Source organism: Theobroma umbraticum, unplaced genomic scaffold, assembly GCF_002168275.2.
Source record: "Theobroma umbraticum cultivar Fairchild unplaced genomic scaffold, ASM216827v3 scaffold_86.0, whole genome shotgun sequence".
Lineage (NCBI taxonomy): Eukaryota > Viridiplantae > Streptophyta > Magnoliopsida > Malvales > Malvaceae > Theobroma > Theobroma umbraticum.
The window spans coordinates 1,735,302-1,752,534 of NW_018397263.1; the positions used below are offsets into that span (position 1 = coordinate 1,735,302).

At 33.6% G+C, this 17,233-nt stretch overlaps 2 protein-coding genes across 2 annotated transcripts; one reads left to right on the forward strand and one right to left on the reverse strand.

The window, feature by feature from the left end:
- Window positions 1-477: 477 nt before the first annotated feature.
- On the reverse strand, window positions 478-3,780 carry PPA4 (pyrophosphorylase 4). Its single transcript, XM_021434071.2, has 9 exons — window positions 3,588-3,780; window positions 2,493-2,630; window positions 2,354-2,382; window positions 1,957-2,022; window positions 1,744-1,851; window positions 1,438-1,503; window positions 1,229-1,349; window positions 1,049-1,130; window positions 478-826 (listed from the first exon to the last, which is right to left on the reverse strand). The coding sequence occupies exons 2-9, from the start codon at window positions 2,626-2,628 to the stop codon at window positions 784-786; spliced, it is 651 nt and encodes a 216-aa protein (XP_021289746.1). The 5' UTR covers window positions 2,629-2,630; window positions 3,588-3,780; the 3' UTR covers window positions 478-783.
- Window positions 3,781-10,262: 6,482 nt separating this feature from the next.
- On the forward strand, window positions 10,263-13,492 carry LOC110420362 (ras-related protein RABE1c). Its single transcript, XM_021433648.2, has 9 exons — window positions 10,263-10,418; window positions 10,550-10,661; window positions 11,270-11,342; window positions 11,452-11,552; window positions 12,278-12,343; window positions 12,589-12,686; window positions 12,817-12,879; window positions 12,969-13,061; window positions 13,200-13,492. The coding sequence occupies exons 2-9, from the start codon at window positions 10,589-10,591 to the stop codon at window positions 13,281-13,283; spliced, it is 651 nt and encodes a 216-aa protein (XP_021289323.1). The 5' UTR covers window positions 10,263-10,418; window positions 10,550-10,588; the 3' UTR covers window positions 13,284-13,492.
- The last annotated feature ends 3,741 nt before the right edge of the window (window positions 13,493-17,233 follow it).

The following is a 17,233-nucleotide window of genomic DNA, read 5'->3' on the forward strand; positions in this document are numbered from 1 at the left end:
TCAATATATCAAATATAATTTTTTTAATAAATACTTTGATTGAAAAACTTTATACTAACGAACCCTTAGAGCTATGACAAAATCACAAGCTAAATTGCACCTTAGTAATATTTAGTTAAGTGTATTTTAGTAATATCTAGTTTTACATTTGTTGCTTATGTTGAAGAAACTCTAGGGCTGGTCAAGATAATAATCCGCCGATTACTACACATTATTTTTTAAATGAAAGACGATGCTGTCTGCTAGCTGCTCATCAATGATCATGGTGGCAATTGACACAATATATATATATATATATATATATATGTATGTATGTATGACAACTATGGTCTAGGTGTAAAACAAAATAGGTCGGCTGAACATCATCAATTGAAGCGATACACCATAGAGGCAATTCTGTTTAAGAATAATTGGCAAATCTGTAAGGTACATGGAACAGCAAATAGAAGTGACTGACATTATACAACCAAAAGAATATGAAGAGACAACCGAATGAAAAAATTTATAGCCACCATCATTACATTGTGAATTATCCAAAATTATAGCCATCATCATTGCATAATTGTAATAAACACCCAACAACCGTTTCACCTAGAAATTATGTCTACTATATGGGATAAGCACACATTTACTGTTTTGCAAAAGCCAGTGTGAGCAGGGTGCGGTCTGCAGGCGTAGGGAGATGTTGAATATCTTGTAAAGATGCAAAAGGACCATAATATATATATATGTAGCAGTAACATATTCATGTCTTATATGATTAGACGATTCGATGATGAACAGCTACCGCCTTAAGCTCTCCACTATGTAGTCTGCGTACAGATCCCTTCAGAACAGAATGTTGAAATGAAATTAAATCTCTATTTTTGAAACCGTGTTAAAGAGAACAAATGGACATGGACATGAGAAGAAAGTTTGAAAAGGGAGAATTTCAAGCTGCAACTGGGGTCTTTCCACTTTTTCTGATATATAAAAAGAATGTGATATGTGCATGTACATCTCATGCCAGAGAGGCAAAGGGGATTCGAGACAGGAAACTATCACTTACATGGAATGCTGGACTGCTTCGTAAGCATTAGTGGCTGGCAGAAAGTCATTAACAGCAACTTCCTTGTTCTCATTCTTCTTGTCTAAAGGATTTATCAAGGAAAAATAACATCAACACGCTTCAGAGAAAGGAGTAGTTTCCAACAGCACTTGCTTTGCTAATAAGAATAATTAAACTTACAGTCTTCAAAGAAGCGACGAATCTCAGCCAAACGGTGGGGTGGAAGATCCTTGATATCATTGTAGTGACGATACTCAGGATCATCAGCACAGACAGCAATAATCTTGTCATCTTTCTCACCCTACATTCATAAACAGTTTATCTCATTTGCTATCAAAAATATATCCAAGAGTCAGAAAGGAGTATTTTGATTAGTGGTTGATTCATACCTGATCAATCATAGGCATCAGACCTATAGCTTTAGCCCGAAGAAAGCATCCTGGTTGAACTGGTTCCTACATGTGTTTCAATGGTAATATAAGCATTGCCTTAAAAGCTATCGAGCCCTTGAATATGCAACACATTTTAAAATAAAAATTATATGTATTGCTTATGGCATTGGCAGGTGTACGGCCAACATAATTATGGTACTCAATCATTCACTTTATGGACCATGTCAATCACAGAGTGAACTGTACAAACCAATGCATTAACTATGATAACTTAACAATAAAAATGCGTATCAAACAGCATACCTGCATAATAATCAGGACATCCAAGGGATCATTGTCGTCACAAAGAGTACGAGGGATGAAACCATAGTTGTGAGGATAAACAACTGATGAGTAAAGCACACGATCAACCTGCAGATTTATGCACCAGTTATCAGACTTCAGAAACCAATTAGGAATCTATAAGGTGTAGCAAGTACATTGAAGACAGTAATAGGAATCATAAATAGTAATTACCATGATCAGACCGGTTTTCTTGTCAAGTTCATATTTCACCTTGCTCCCTTTCCCAATTTCAATCACCTGCACATATTAACCATGTCTTCGGTATAATAATAGTCAAGAACTCTAAAATGCTTTGCTTATGAAGACTTTACTATCTTTCAATTTTAAATGAATTGCACAAATGTCAATTCTTCATTCATTCTCCCAAATAAATCCCAATCATGATAACTGAGAAATATGGCCATGTGAAAAGATCTAAAAAGCCAAATGTTTGTAATAAATGTGTTAGTGACAATCAAATATGAACACATTTTGTACGAAATTATGAAGCATTTCATCTGATGTAACACATGCCATTCAAAATGTCAATGTTACTGATTTGGGAGAAGGTAAAGTTTTGTATACTTACACAGTTGAAAACCATTGGAGCTCCAGGTCCTATATTACAAATTAAAAATAGTAGAAAAAATAGTACATTAGATTTACAACAAACCGATAGGAATCACTAAGAAACGGAAATATACACTGCTTAAGTTGACATTGCATACCAATCTCAAGATCATGCCATGGGTGAGCAGCAACAGACCTCCTGGTCATTGATGAAAGGATCCTTTCATTCAAAGGAGGATGTGAAGAGTAGTGAGAGTTAGAGGGCTTGGTTGGAGGCTCAATTGGTGGAGCCATCTCTGTGAGTTACAAACAATGTATAAGTGACTATTTTACAAGCTGTCGAATCAAATTTACTGCACTAAAAAGTATATAGCAAGGACGAAAAATTCCATACAAATTCATCAAGTTAGAAGTAAGCAACGAGAAAATACAATGATCACAAATATGTCATTGATCTGTTGCAAGTTTTTAATGTTCCTTTCATTTTATCGATCATATTGCTTAACCAACTAAATGTTTGTATAATATAATTGTCATTTCACTTCCACAAAAAATCTTAAGATTTGCATTCCGTACGGAGCTTCTCTGCTTGAAAAGCTTTTTCTTAGCAGCAGAGTATCATCACATATAGCAATCAACAAACAGTTGAAGGCACAACTCTCAAGAACCCAAACGAAAATGGGAAGAAAAACCAAAGAACTTCGCATATATTAAAACATTTCCCACTCTCTGTTTGGTAAAGTAAGCAGAGAATTTTTGTTTTCAAAACCAAAAAGGATTTCGTAGCAGAGCCTCTCGCACAGCGATTCCACGGTCGATTTTTTAGCAAAATGCTTTGGAATCAAATAAATCTACGATTACAACATAGCAAACACAGATCTACAAAGCTACTACCGCTTAAATCAACGCAAAATGCTAAAAGGAGTAAATACAGAACGAAAGCCAACCAAAACTAAATATTCGTTGAGAAATTTCAAAAAAAGTGATTTCAGCTCAAGATCAACGCCAAATGATTCTTCACCAGCATAAATAAACAAGTAAAAAAAGAAAAAAAAAAGCTAATTTCAGATAAATTTTTAGCAAAAAGAAGGTAAAATATATATCTCGGGACTCGGATTCGACGTTTCAGTCAACATCCAAGTTACAACGAGCAGAAGCAATTAGATCCAAAAACTAAGCAGAAACAAGAAGAAACCGAGCAGAAAAACGAAAAATCAACGATCTGAACGCTGAAAGAGGGACTTGAAACGCACCTGCAACGGTTTCAAGCTCTTCCAGAATGAAGCTTTCAAGAAGCTAAAGGAAAAAACGCACAGATCTCAAAAACAAAGAGAAAAAAGAGAACAGGTAAAGAGAGAAAAAGAAGAGTAATGAGATGAAGGAATGAAACCCTATAGGACGCCTAAGTCGAAAAGGAGCAAAGAAAGCTGTACGTGTTCCCGCTCTCTTTCCTCGTTAGCATTTAAAGGCAAACCCCCCGACCCCAAAGAAAGGAAAAAAACAAAGAATACTATTTCAATCAATATAATTAAATAAATAAAAAGAAAAACAAAAGTGGCAAAGAGGAAAATTCCTTTCGTTTCAATGCGGTGAGAAATTAAAAAAAAAAAGGGGAATCGCGGATATTCTGCGGAAGCGAATTAGTCGTGGTTCCCAGTTGCAATATCCGAGATTACACGTCGTCTGGTGATTGGGTGGTTAGAGTGACGGACCAAAGTAGGACCCACTAGGAACAGAGACGGAGTTCCTAACGGTCGTGCTGTGCTGTTTGGGATTTAGGCGCCCGTTGTGCTGGACGGTGAGGAGTCTCTGTTACGGCTTCTTTTATTCTCCAAAATGGTTGGGTTGCCTGAATAAAATTAAATATATTACACAACATCAATGTGGCGTGTGGCGTGTGGCGGGCACCTATCCTCTGTTTGTGGGACCCTTTTTACTCTAATCACAATTTTATGTTTTAAAAAACCACTAGTAATTTTTTATTAATAAAGGGGTGAATATAAGACTATTTTCATAATATAAATTATTTAATAAAATATTATTTCATTAAATAAAATAAAAATTTATATTTGATATTACCGTGTACTGTAATAAAGTTTTTACAAAGTTCACGTAAAAATGGAAGGAATACATACCTTAAAAATGTCGGTGTATAACGTCCGTGTAAGAATAAATTCTGTTTGTGAGGTGGAAAAGGTGTCTTGGAAGCAAGCTACAGCTTCCCGAATGAATGAAGGCCGTGAGGAAATTTTCAATCTTATCATGCTATATGCGTTGGAGCTCCGTCGGAAAAGCCTATCCATTTCTCAAGGGCTGGCCAGCACATGCTAGTTGACTTCCAATAAACTACCAGTCTTCCCGTATTCTATTTACTGACTCTCGGCTGGCTGCATACTGTTCAAACACAACAAAAAAAAAAGAACATAAACAACCAAAAAGAGAGGCTGTTAAAGTGTTAATCCTAGTCCTGTCTCCTGTCGTGTACACGGTTTGAATTTGATTATTGGTAATAATCTTTTGTTGACGCAGGCGACGGACAACGGTCGAATCATGAGTGGAGTCTTTCAGGCCACCCACTTTGGGGGTGATTTGTTCAATTCCAAATTTGTGGAGTAAATTCTTTCATTTCATTTTTTCCTTTTTTTTTATTATTTCATGCTTACTTACCCTCCATTTGTCATATGTTTCCATCAGACCAAGCTTGTCCCCAATTTAGACTAATGTCAGTATTTTTCTTTATTTTTTTTAAGTGGGCTGCTGGGATATAATGGGGTTAGTTGTTAGATTTGGACATGTACTTTAACTGTAATAATTTTAATATATTTCTTACTTTAAAATAATTACTTATTAAAATTATAAGGCGACTATTGAAAAAGTGAGAATCAAATCGGAAAGAGTGAGAGTTGAGAGAAAGAGAGGCTCCCACTAATCCAAGAATGAGCCAAGAAACTTTCTCCTCTCGTCGTAATTGTGAATGACATTTGCATGATAAGATAACATTTTTTTAGAAATGTCATAGAGGTGTCATGGCAATGTCATTATCATTAATTAAACGCTTAGAAATATTAGATAAATCTTAACCTAATTGAAAATCAATACACATTAATTAATTTTTTGGTCATTTTATTAAAATAAATTAAAACATTCTAACTAGTTATTTCTTTATTATTTTGATGAATATTGTTAATACATGGTAAATAAATCAACTTTTTCTGTTGTCGTTGAAACTAAAAGTTTCATCAACATTTCTTTTTTGGGATGAAAACTAAAAAAAATATGACTCGAGGATAAGGCATATGATGAGTATGTTCAAACAATATCGACAAGGAAAGAAGATCTTATTACGTATTTGAGTAATTGATCACAATGAAATGTGGCCAACCATAAAACATTAAGAGCAATTGTTTATAAACATGTTTTCCATGTTTTGATATATAATTACGATCACGTTTAACCACCACCTTCCTTTATCAATAAAATTATATTTAATATTTGCTTCTTAATAAAGCAAACAAAACTAATGAAAGCTTTATCTTCTTTAAGGACTCGAGCCTAAGCTTTTTGCTTTGTTTGAATTGTTTTTAATTTTGGAGTATTAAAATTTTAATACGTATCAAAATTAAAATCAATTGTATTTAAAATTTCAAAGTATCTTTAATTTAATTGATGTGAGATTTTACTATTATTATTATCTTATTACTTCTTTTATGTGTATGTAAAAATAATGAATTTATAATGAAAGTACAATGACAAAAAAGATAACTTTTTGATATTATGTTATTTTTAGGATAGATTATTGATTTGATTTATATAAAATTTTTGACACAATACTTGAAAAAATCTTTAAATTATGTAAAAAAATTTAAATAAAATTTTATTTTTTTACTACATTCAATTAAATTTATATATATATTTTTTAAGTTAAATAAATTTTTATGATTAATGGTTAACTCATTCTTATTTGTCAAACACTTTATCATTTTATACTCAAGTAGTATTGTTGTGGAAAGTGAAAAATGTTACATTATGGTGTATCATGCTTTGTTACTATGTTATCATGTTACATCGACATATTATGTCATTATTCTTTGTAACATGTTAACAAGTCACACTAATATCACATGAGTATAAAATAATAAATGATATTTAACTAAATAGATAATTAGTTGTAAAAATTTATTTGACTTAAAATAAATGTGTAAAAACTTATTTAATTTAAAATAAAAATATAAAAATTTAATTAAATATATTAAAATAATAAAAATTTATTTTAATTTTTTAAAAATAATATAAATTTTTTTATTTAAATACTATATAAATTTTTTTATTGATACTTCGGTACGGAAATCTTAGAGCCTACTTGGTTTGAGAAAACAATTAGTAGTTACTTCCGTAGTCGCCCACACAAAATATCTTAAGCATTTATGGAGAAGGTAGATCTGGGACGCTTGGTAGGTGATGCAGGCTTTGGCTAATCTTCAATGCAGCTTTATCCATCTCCACAAAATGCAATAAATGTATTGGATTTCACCAATCATATTTAATTTTTGGAATTAAATTTTTAATCCATATTTTTATGTTTGCCAAATATATTTTCTTTCTAGTGTCTTCCGTGAATCATAGATTAACAGCCAAATATCAATTTTTGGTCTGTCAAAATGCATCATAGGAAGAAGACTTGGTAACCGACGGTTTTGATACCAATTCTCGATCTGTCAATTTGCTTATATTTTTCAGTGTGGCTTTGTACCTATAATTTTATGGAATAATAAGGAAAGAAGTGACACGAATGGTATGCTTTGCGATTGTTTGAGTTGGCGGAAGAAGGAATAAAATAGTAAAGGCATAGTACATGTATATCTTTTTTCCTTCTAAGGAAAAAATTTGATGCTTTGAGTACACTTTATTGAGCTACGCCTGAAAAATTCATATGTGGCGGTCCCTTCTCCTAAGGTAAAACAAGCAGAAAAAGGATGGATTGAACTCAGATGTCACCTGGGTTCAGCCACCATTTTCATTGAGCTTTCCAATTTGGCGACTTTGGGTAGCGTTCATTCCCCTTACGAGAACGAGCACCAATACCTCACGGCATTTATCCAAGAATTTGGAAGCTTGACGGAACGCAGAGCACTAGAATTTTACTTTCGCGTTCCACTAACCGCCCTGATTCCATTCTTCCCCAGCTCGTCCTGTCGCGGCTGACCAGCTAACCCTTCATGGGAAAGAAAACGAATGAATCTTCTTTAGCATTTTGTCACATATATACAGTGCATATACTTTATTTGAAAACGATCACATGCTTCTGTCCAGGTGCCCAGATTCACGCCAACTAGATGACTAATTTACGAACTGCACATTTAACAGAAAATGACATTACGGCAGTCTGGAAACTTTATCGTGACCTTAAGGCCGCCTTTTTGATTGGGCAAACAGACCATATAAGTCCATAATGGAGTCATTGACGGGCTGAACTTAAGTCTTGGTAAGGATCGTGGTGATCTGAAGTTTAAACCCGAGCCTGCAAAAGCCTTCTTACCCAAAGGAATCAGCCATCAAGCTAAGAAAGCGATGGGCAATCTCAGGGTTCGATTGGTGCTAGCATCAGTGCGCAGTGTGGTTGTGACGAGGGAATTGAGATAATGGCCACATACTTTAATGGAACATTTTTAAAAATAACTTATTTTTAAAAATAATTTTTTAAATAATTTTAATTATTTTTAACTAAATTAGAAAAAATTATTTATAATGAAATTACACTCTATATACAGAAACATGTTATATATTATGATTAAGATGTTATATGTTATATACAAAAATATGTGATACGTTATGGTTAAGTTATTACACGTCATGTATAAAAACACGTTACACGACATGGTTAGATTATTACGCGTAATGTTAAAAATCGAATAAAATATTCACCATAAACCCTAGATTTATTATAAATTTTAAAATTTTAAATTTATTGGTATCTAGATACCGAATTGATCCAATTCGGTACATCAAAATCATCATTTAGTGTCTTCAAAGTGCTGGAAAGAAAAATCTAAAAGAGTGAGAGAGAGAAATTGGCAGCATAATAAACAAATGTCGAATAGAGAAATCGATAAAATTAGAGAGAGTGGGATGGTGAGAGAGAAAAATTGGAAGCATAAATAGAAAAAAATAGTAATAAATGATTTAACTTATTTGAAATAGTTTCAAGGGTATTTTTATCAAATCATAATTAAATATGACTAAAAATAATTAAATTTATTTTGATAGTTATTTTTAAAATACCCTTATCAAGAAAGGTTATTCTGCATAATTTTTTTTAATTTTAATTAAGCTTTATGAGTAGGAGATGACGAGTGGGTTTTTGTCCAGTTTTTAATTACTTTTCACGAGATAGCATTCACATGATTTTAATGTAAAAATAAAAAATATCACATGATTATATTATTATATCATGTTGATATGTCATTATAATATGTCAACATATCATGTGGTATAGAAAGACAAATAATATTTTGATTCATAATAATTAATGAATTATTATTTTAAAAAATTAATTAAACATAATAAAAATTATTTAAAATTTATAAATAAAAACCATATTTCTTATAGCCAAAAAACGCGCTACGAAATTCATCTACACGAAAAGTATTATTATTATCAAATGCTGATTTTGATGGCAAACTATGCAATCGGGTAGACGGCATTGGCCGGGTCCTAATACTTGAAAGGTTGCCATCTGCATGTGGATGCATTATTTTTCTTTGACTATTAATCTCCTTAATAACCAAAAGTTTTGGAGTTATGCGGTGTTCGTCAAACTGACTCTGATTTTAGAAGGTCTTCCTTTGCCGTGTGGCATGGAATTGATTGACCGATGCAAATTTCGCTTGACATTTTCTTTTAAAATTGAAATTGTTTTCTCAACAACTCCAGGGGAAAACCGCCATTGAAAACCTTTAGCAACTGTCCTCGCTGACCACCTGCCCACGGTTTGGCCCATCCCTGTTCCCACTTGACCAAGTCTTGGGACTTTGACATTTGTATTAGGCCCGGAATTACACTTAAATAGAAAAATAATGCAGGTTGCAAAAGTTTGGGTTGGGCCAAGTATTAATAGGTTCGCTAAGTCTGAGCTTATATTACATTAAATCGCATAAATATGTTTTAAGAAAAAATAATTATTTATTATGAAAATTATTTTATGTACCTATTAAAATAAATATTCTTTATCTAATCATGTATAGTACATAATAAATAATTAATTCTTTTTAATGCATAATAAACCAAACACTAATCAATAACGACGACGAATCTGGTAAATATCTGGAAGCCGGTCGAGTAGACATTCTAGATATTGTAGTCCCCCATAGGGAATAGTGTTAGGCATTGATATTCCTTTCCTTTCCATTTATTTATACTTCCTATGCCGTTTTATATTCTTCACTTAGCTCGGTTCAGGTTTAATGCTGGGAACCTGGCGCAGATAATGATGGTACTTGCTGCTTAGAATATTTTGTTTTACTTTTTCAATGATTAAAATATTCTTATTTTATTTTTATTATTAACTTTGAAGCACTTTAACTTACAAAATACAAAAAGTTATTTATTTATTTATTTTTTGCAAGAAAATATGTTTCTTTTATCGAAATTTAAAAAAATTTAAATTGTAAAACATCATCTTAAATCTCGAAGTGCGTTCTTTGCTTGCTGCATCCTTGCTTTTGAGATACCCAAATCCAGTGTGTCTATCACTCGCTGAACGGTGCCGTTTAATTGTTAGCTAAGGAAAAGCCCAGTCGTTGTCTTCAATCAGCTATTTTCTGTCCGTTGACGAGTAATAATAAAAAAAAAAGCGTCCGTTAGATCCACACAGATCTCAACACCAAACATCAATCCAACGGTTGGGAGTCGAATCCAATAACTTATTTCCTGACGACACTCTCTCTTTTAATTTTTTTTTCCTCTCTCTCAAAAAGAAAAAAACCTTTTTTTCCAACGGCCGACCGGTGCTGACGTACCAGAGACGCTTCCCTCCTCATTTCTCTCATCTCCTTTCACCAGATCTCACTCTTCTTTTCCCTGATCCGGTATTGCTTTCCTTTCAATTCACTATAAAATTAAAACAATTTATTTCTATTTCTTTTACCTTTTTTTTTTTCTTTTTTTACATTCATTATTTACGTCGAAGCCTTTTATTTTTCTTTTCTTTTTGGTCTAGGGTTTATTTGTTCGTTTCGATAGATTTTCTTCTATTTCCATGGCTGCTCCACCTGCAAGAGCTCGAGCCGATTACGATTACCTCATAAAGCTCCTTTTGATCGGCGACAGCGGTAACTGTTTCTTTTCTTTTTTATGTGTCTCTTGATATGAAATGCGATCTATTCGTTAATCTACATTGTTTCTGAGAAATGTAAGTGTTCTTTAAAAGGATTTGATTATATTTTCTAAATATAGAAAACCTAGATGTGAGACCGTGTGATGTGCATTTCCATGATCATTAATTACCTTAGATTAAGCTTCATTTTAGGTTTGTAGGTTATGTTAAATACGGAAATTTTATTGCGTTAAGCGAGATTGATTGAAAAAAAAAGTCTGTTTTAGTGCTTTTGTGGTGAATCTATACAACTGGCATTTTTTCGTCTTATATTTTAGGTTGTATATTTGTTGATGTACTCTGTGTTCATATAGCTCATTGCCATGGGAATATTCTCTGAGTCCAGTAGTGTTACTGATGATGGATATCGTGGAGTTTTTCATGAGGGAACGTTTTCTTAATACAAGGGATCTGCTGCCACAAATAGTTGTAGTGGCCTGTAATTAGGGATGATAGGTGGTATTGTAGTGATTTTGAAGGAGGTTTTCATGTTATTCTGCACTTTCTTTTGAATTTGAGTTCTGAATAACTCTTTTTTACTTATACTTTTGTCTGGTTGTGCAGGTGTGGGTAAGAGTTGCCTCCTTTTGCGTTTCTCTGATGGCTCATTTACTACAAGTTTTATCACGACAATTGGGTAAGTGTTTTTCTAGTGCTGTATAATGGTCTTTCTCATTTTAAAAAAAGTTTGTTCAATATTTTTATGAAGTGCATGTGGTTTAATAAGGTTGTGTTTACTCTGGCAGAATTGACTTTAAGATAAGGACTATAGAGCTCGATGGAAAAAGGATCAAACTGCAAATTTGGGATACTGCTGGGCAAGAGCGGTTTCGAACAATCACGACTGGTTAGTTTTTGGGCTTCTTTTGAAGGTGTCACTGACTAGAAATGAACTGTCTAATCTGAATCAAACTTATCAGATTGATAAAATAACTTGCTATAGCATGACTTGGACATTCCTTTACTTCAGCGGGTTAATTGTGAGTGTCATTGGATGATGTGAATTACCATTTGTTCTCACTCTCAAATTTATTAACATCCCCTGTTCAAGGTTGTTGTTGTCTCTCTTTCTCTCTGGTTTAGTCTGTAATGGTATTAGGAGTTTGTATACTTCCATGGTGTCCCTCTCACACTTTCCAACCCACTGATTGTAGTACTCTTGAACTGCATGATAGGACTTGGAAGTAAAATTACAAAGAACAGATGGTTAGGATTGAAATTCATGTAGTTCTGTAGATACCTAGCCTCCCATATTTTCTAGATTCTTGTTGCTTAGTGTTTTGAGTTTAGACTGAAGGTGTTTGCTATTAATATTATCTCTGCAGGTGGTTGAAAATTTTACTACTACATAGGCTTTTTCATCTTCCCCCTCCCCCCTTCCACCCCTGAATATGGTTGCCTGATCTGTTTTTGGGGCACTTATCTTCTTTTACCCTTTTGAAGTGGGCATGGGGGATATTTGCTTTACTTTTGTTGCTCCAGATGTGCACTCTCTCCCATGCATCAAGATTTTATTGTCTTCTAGAGTCTTTTTTGGTTCACAGACGTAAGTAATATCTTCCTTTTGTGCAGCTTACTACCGTGGAGCCATGGGTATTTTGCTCGTGTATGATGTGACTGATGAGTCATCTTTCAATAGTAATTTCTAAACCTTTTATCATTTGAAATATGGATTTCATACATATGTTGTTCAATCCTATCAACCTTTTAATCTTTAGAACTGTTTGTAATGGTTTCACCAAAATTTTGCACGTTATTGGAGCATTTCACTTTCCTGCATTGTTGAAACTTGAAAGTATACTTCCTTATCCAGTGATTGAATTTTTATTCTTTCTTTATTATAGTCATGTTTATCGACTGAACTTATATCCTTTTCTGCTTAGACATTAGAAATTGGATTCGTAATATTGAACAGCATGCTTCCGACAATGTCAACAAGATTCTGGTGGGTAATAAGGCTGACATGGATGAAAGCAAAAGGGTCTGTTTCTTTCTCTCTCTTCCATGTGCACATGTGTGCTTGTCTTCGCATGCATATGTTATTACCCTTATGTTTTCCATATCATGCTGGATATTTTTCTTGTCAAGTTGACAGGGAACTTATTTTTCAGGCTGTTCCTACCTCAAAGGGCCAAGCTCTTGCTGATGAATATGGCATCAAGTTCTTTGAGACTGTAAGTAAATTTTTACTGTGAATGTTGTAGTTACTTTTGATGTTTAGTTGATCTTTTCCAATTTGCTCAAGAGCAACTCTATCTTGCAGAGTGCAAAAACAAACTTAAATGTTGAGGAGGTTTTCTTTTCAATAGCCAGGGATATTAAGCAAAGACTTGCAGATAGTGACTCGAGGGCTGAGGTATGGTTTCTTTAACATGAAGTATGAGCTTTTTCATGTCAATATACATAATTGTGATATTTATGCAAAACCATTTCTTTAACATTTTTTAATACTTATATTTTTGTCATTTTTATTATTTTCTTCTTTCCTTTGCAGCCACAGACAATCAAAATTAACCAACCAGACCAGGCGGCAGGGGCTGCAGCAGCTGCTCAAAAATCAGCTTGCTGTGGGTCTTGAACAAACTATGTTGAGGATGAGATCTGAAGGGTACATTCTCTTCTCTAGGAAGTCGTTTTGGACCGGGAAAACTAATTTTGTTACAACTATAATGTTCGTGTTTGTATTGTTCTGCCTATCATTATTTCATATGTGCTACTCTTTGGTGTGAATTTTAGATCCTTGGTATTTTGCAAAATTAATTATATTAGATTATTTTTCCTTAATAACATCCTGTGTGTTTGAAAGAAAATTTGTTCTACCATTTGGATAAATGGAGTTGAAATTAAGGACTGCTCTAGTAATTTGGTGACGGCTAGGGAAACCAACACGATGAGCTCGATTTAAGTTTATGTTTTCAAACAATATATCAAAATTTCTTTAATAAACAAAGATGTGTTCGATTCGATTGTGTTCAAGAACAATCTCTTCTATGATGTGGTATGTTATTATTCATTTCCAACGTTGCAAATGCAAGGATGGGATCGGATGTCACTTCATTTCTTTGCTTTTTATTATTAAAGGTGTGATGTGTCTATCTGGAGAACATAAATCTGGTACATTGATTCTCTTGGTCCTTTGTTAATGCGAAATCATCGGATTGATTCTCTTGGTACTTTGTTAATGCGAAATCATCTGAATATATGTTTTTTGTCCCTATCGTGAGCATCATTTGGGATGAGAGTCGTGTGTATCTAAAGCGTTTGAGAACTTAAACCAGATGTCACGGTCGGTAGAATTGTTGTATGCACAGTTCGTAAGACTGGTTGGGACTTACAAACAGGTGTCGCACGCCGCTTAGGGTCAAAAATCGATCTTGGGTGTCATGGTCCTAGTGTGGATCATGTAAATTCCACATCGAAGAGTATGCTCTAACTCTCAATAGGTGGAGTCATAAATTCCATATCAAAGAAAAACTTTCATACTTTTAGATGGAAGTCATTAATCCTACATCGGTTTTATGATTAGAAAAAACTTATTATAAATAGGACTCTGGGGCTTTAGAAGAAAAATAATCATAGTCTAACAGTGATGAGCTTCGCATGGAATGGTACAAAAGAGTGACTAATTAAGTCACGGCAACGTGGGGTTAGATGGATTGATGAGAGCTATGTATTAACAAGAAGGGCAACTAGCTGAAGTTGTTCGAAAGCTTACACAAAAGGTGACGTTTTTAGCAGACAAATATCAAGAAGTTAATGCGAAGCTTCCAGGTTAGGCGATTTGACCAACGGAGGAGCTTTAGCACTGGATCGACGACCCAAACACCAAGCTCAAACTCCTTGTGTGCTATGTATGCCGCAAGAGCTGACACCATGTACATGGGAGCCGTGTAGTTGGACATCGAAAGCCAATCGCGACCTAAACATCCACACGGCAAAACAAGTTCCAACTTGGAAGAGTATTAAAAACAGCTAATAAGGGGCTGCCTCAATTACATCTGCAACTATCGTGGGGAACTAGTTGAAGATTTGTGATGTACAGAAGCCATGAGGCTAGGAGGGCGTCGCCTAGATTGAGTGGAGAAGAATGTCACAGTTCGCATCGCAGAACCGTAAGACTAGTTGAGACAACAGCACAAACAAGTGCCACACGCTTCCCAGGGCCAAAAATCAACCTCGGACCAATATCGATTGCGGACGATCGACAACCAACAGGCCACAGACAACTGTGGGCCACCAAACTACATAAGGAATTCAGGAATCTCAAGTCGCAGGGAACATCTTGCATGGAAGAGTTTGACTAGGGCTAGAATTCTTATGTATAACTATTGTTTATTTTACTTGCTTTAGGAGTTTAGGCTAATAGCAGAATATTTATTTAGTTATGATCCGTTTGTTTTGGTGTAAAAAATTTTCCGAAAAGTCTTTGCTAGACTTAGTTATTTTTGAATGACTGAAAATGAAATCCAAATAAAAATATTTTTACAAGTCAATGGGATTTTTCATGGGGTAAGACAATTTCCACCAGCAAAAAATAAACCCCTGCCTTTAAGTCCTTAGCTTTATGTCCCATATCTGTCGTCCCTTCCTCCTCCCCCCGGGTTCTTCCACCGACATGGTGGTAAAGCTTCCTTAGTCGGAGCTACATTGATGGAGAGACAGAAAAGTTTCTCCTTCAAATCTACAAGATATTGGTATTTTCTTTCACAATATCTTCTTGGTTTTCTTTTTCACTTGGATCGTCAAATCCAATCCTTCAACTCATCAAGAAACCCATTTTTCAGTTTAACAAATCATTTGTTAAGCTGGGTGGTCATAAACCCGTAACTATAAACAGCTTAACTAGTTCCACTAGAAATGATTCAGCAGGAACCATAAAGCATTCCACTTTGAAAGATACCCTTTTTGTTAAGCTTGAGAATTCCTATGGGTTTGATAAATTTTCAACTTTGAAGGAGATCCAAAGACAAGAAAATGAGGGTGAAGTGTTAGAAGATGGTGATAATGAAAATGAGGATTCTGTTATCGTGCAAAAGGGTGCCCTTTACTTTCAATAAAAGATATTGAAGTTGAAAGCAATGAATTAACTGACAAAGGATAAGATCGTAGTCAATATTGATAGTTTCATTTTTATAGAGTTGTTGGAGAATTAGATATTTATAAAATTTTTAGATTAAATATTTAAATAAGGTCTTGAATTATATCAAAAAAATCAATTTAACTCTTATTATTTTATTACATTCAAATAAGTTCTTGAATTTTTATTTCGAGTCAAATAAGTCATTTTCCTTAAATTAACTTCCATTAATCAATAATACATGTGACATTTCTATACTATGTCATCTGTCATGTGGTAGATGATGTGTCATTAAATATTATTGATTAGAATTGAGTAAATAAGTAAAAAAGTAAGCATACAAATCCTAATAAATAATATTTTATATCTTGTCATTTGTCATGTGGTAAATGACATGATATAAAAGTGTTACATGTATCGTTGACTGATAGAAGTTAGTCAATGATTAGAGAGACGGGTTTATTTGACTCAAAATAGAAATTCAGAGATTTATTTAAACGTAATAAAAGGATAGGAGATGAATTGATTTTTTGACATAGATCAATAGCTTATTTGAGTATTTAGCTTGTTTACAATTTGATGATGGTGAAAAATATTTTTCACAAACAAATCCAAACAATCGAAAATATTTTCAATTGTTTATCCAAAAATTGGAAAACATTAAATTTTTATGTAAAATACTTTACAAAGAAAATTTTTTTTTTAGCAAGTTATTTTACGATTATCAAATGGAACCTTAAATAGCTTGTTATCTACCCTAGTTTAGGAGTTTAGATTAGGGAAAACCTATTACAAATAGGACCCTAGGGCTTTAGGAAAAAAAATAGTCAATTGCCCCATAGTCTTTACATTCAAGTATTCTAACATTCATAGGTTATTTTGATTAAAATCTTAGCTATTTGTTTTTTTTTTAAGAATAATATAATTATAATATAATCTCAGCAAGTTTTGTTTTGTTTATATTTGTTTCTGCATTATAGCACAATATTCTGAGTTAGACTTATTTAAATTTTTTATCCTTAAATCGTGACACACAACCCATATTAAATGGATTGGTAGGATTATATTCCTCAACGGGCGTGGTGGGATTTTACGTGTAGTGATTCTGTCGGGGTCCTAAGCCAAGAACAAGTGACGGATGCTACTCTATAAACCTAAACAGAATCCTATCCATTGCTAGATGGTTATTGATTTACTCTTTAGTGTATTATTCACTAACTCTTGAATCATAATGATGAACAGTCGGATGAAGAATTAGTATCTGATTCGATATATTTGAGAATTAAATAAATTCGAAGTTAGACTTAGGAGATTATAATCGTTTTCTAGAAATAATGTTTATGGTAAATGACTTTTGCTTGCTTGTGGAACATTTGGAATTAATAATAGGTAAGTGAGTTGGATTGGGGTCGCTCAGGTTGGCTCGGAAAGCCGCTTTCTTCTCTCTTTCT

Excerpts from the sequence above, each read along its gene's own strand:
- LOC110420362 (XM_021433648.2), top strand. The coding sequence starts at position 10,589 with ATGGCTGCTCCACCTGCAAGAGCTCGAGCCGATTACGATTACCTCATA. Across the intron at positions 12,880-12,968 it reads GCATCAAGTTCTTTGAGACT|AGTGCAAAAACAAACTTAAA; the intron begins GTAAGTAAATTT and ends TCTATCTTGCAG. Across the intron at positions 13,062-13,199 it reads ATAGTGACTCGAGGGCTGAG|CCACAGACAATCAAAATTAA; the intron begins GTATGGTTTCTT and ends TTTCCTTTGCAG.
- PPA4 (XM_021434071.2), bottom strand. The coding sequence starts at position 2,628 with ATGGCTCCACCAATTGAGCCTCCAACCAAGCCCTCTAACTCTCACTAC. Across the intron at positions 2,383-2,492 it reads ATGGCATGATCTTGAGATTG|GACCTGGAGCTCCAATGGTT; the intron begins GTATGCAATGTC and ends TTTGTAATATAG. Across the intron at positions 827-1,048 it reads GAAGCAGTCCAGCATTCCAT|GGATCTGTACGCAGACTACA; the intron begins GTAAGTGATAGT and ends TCTGTTCTGAAG.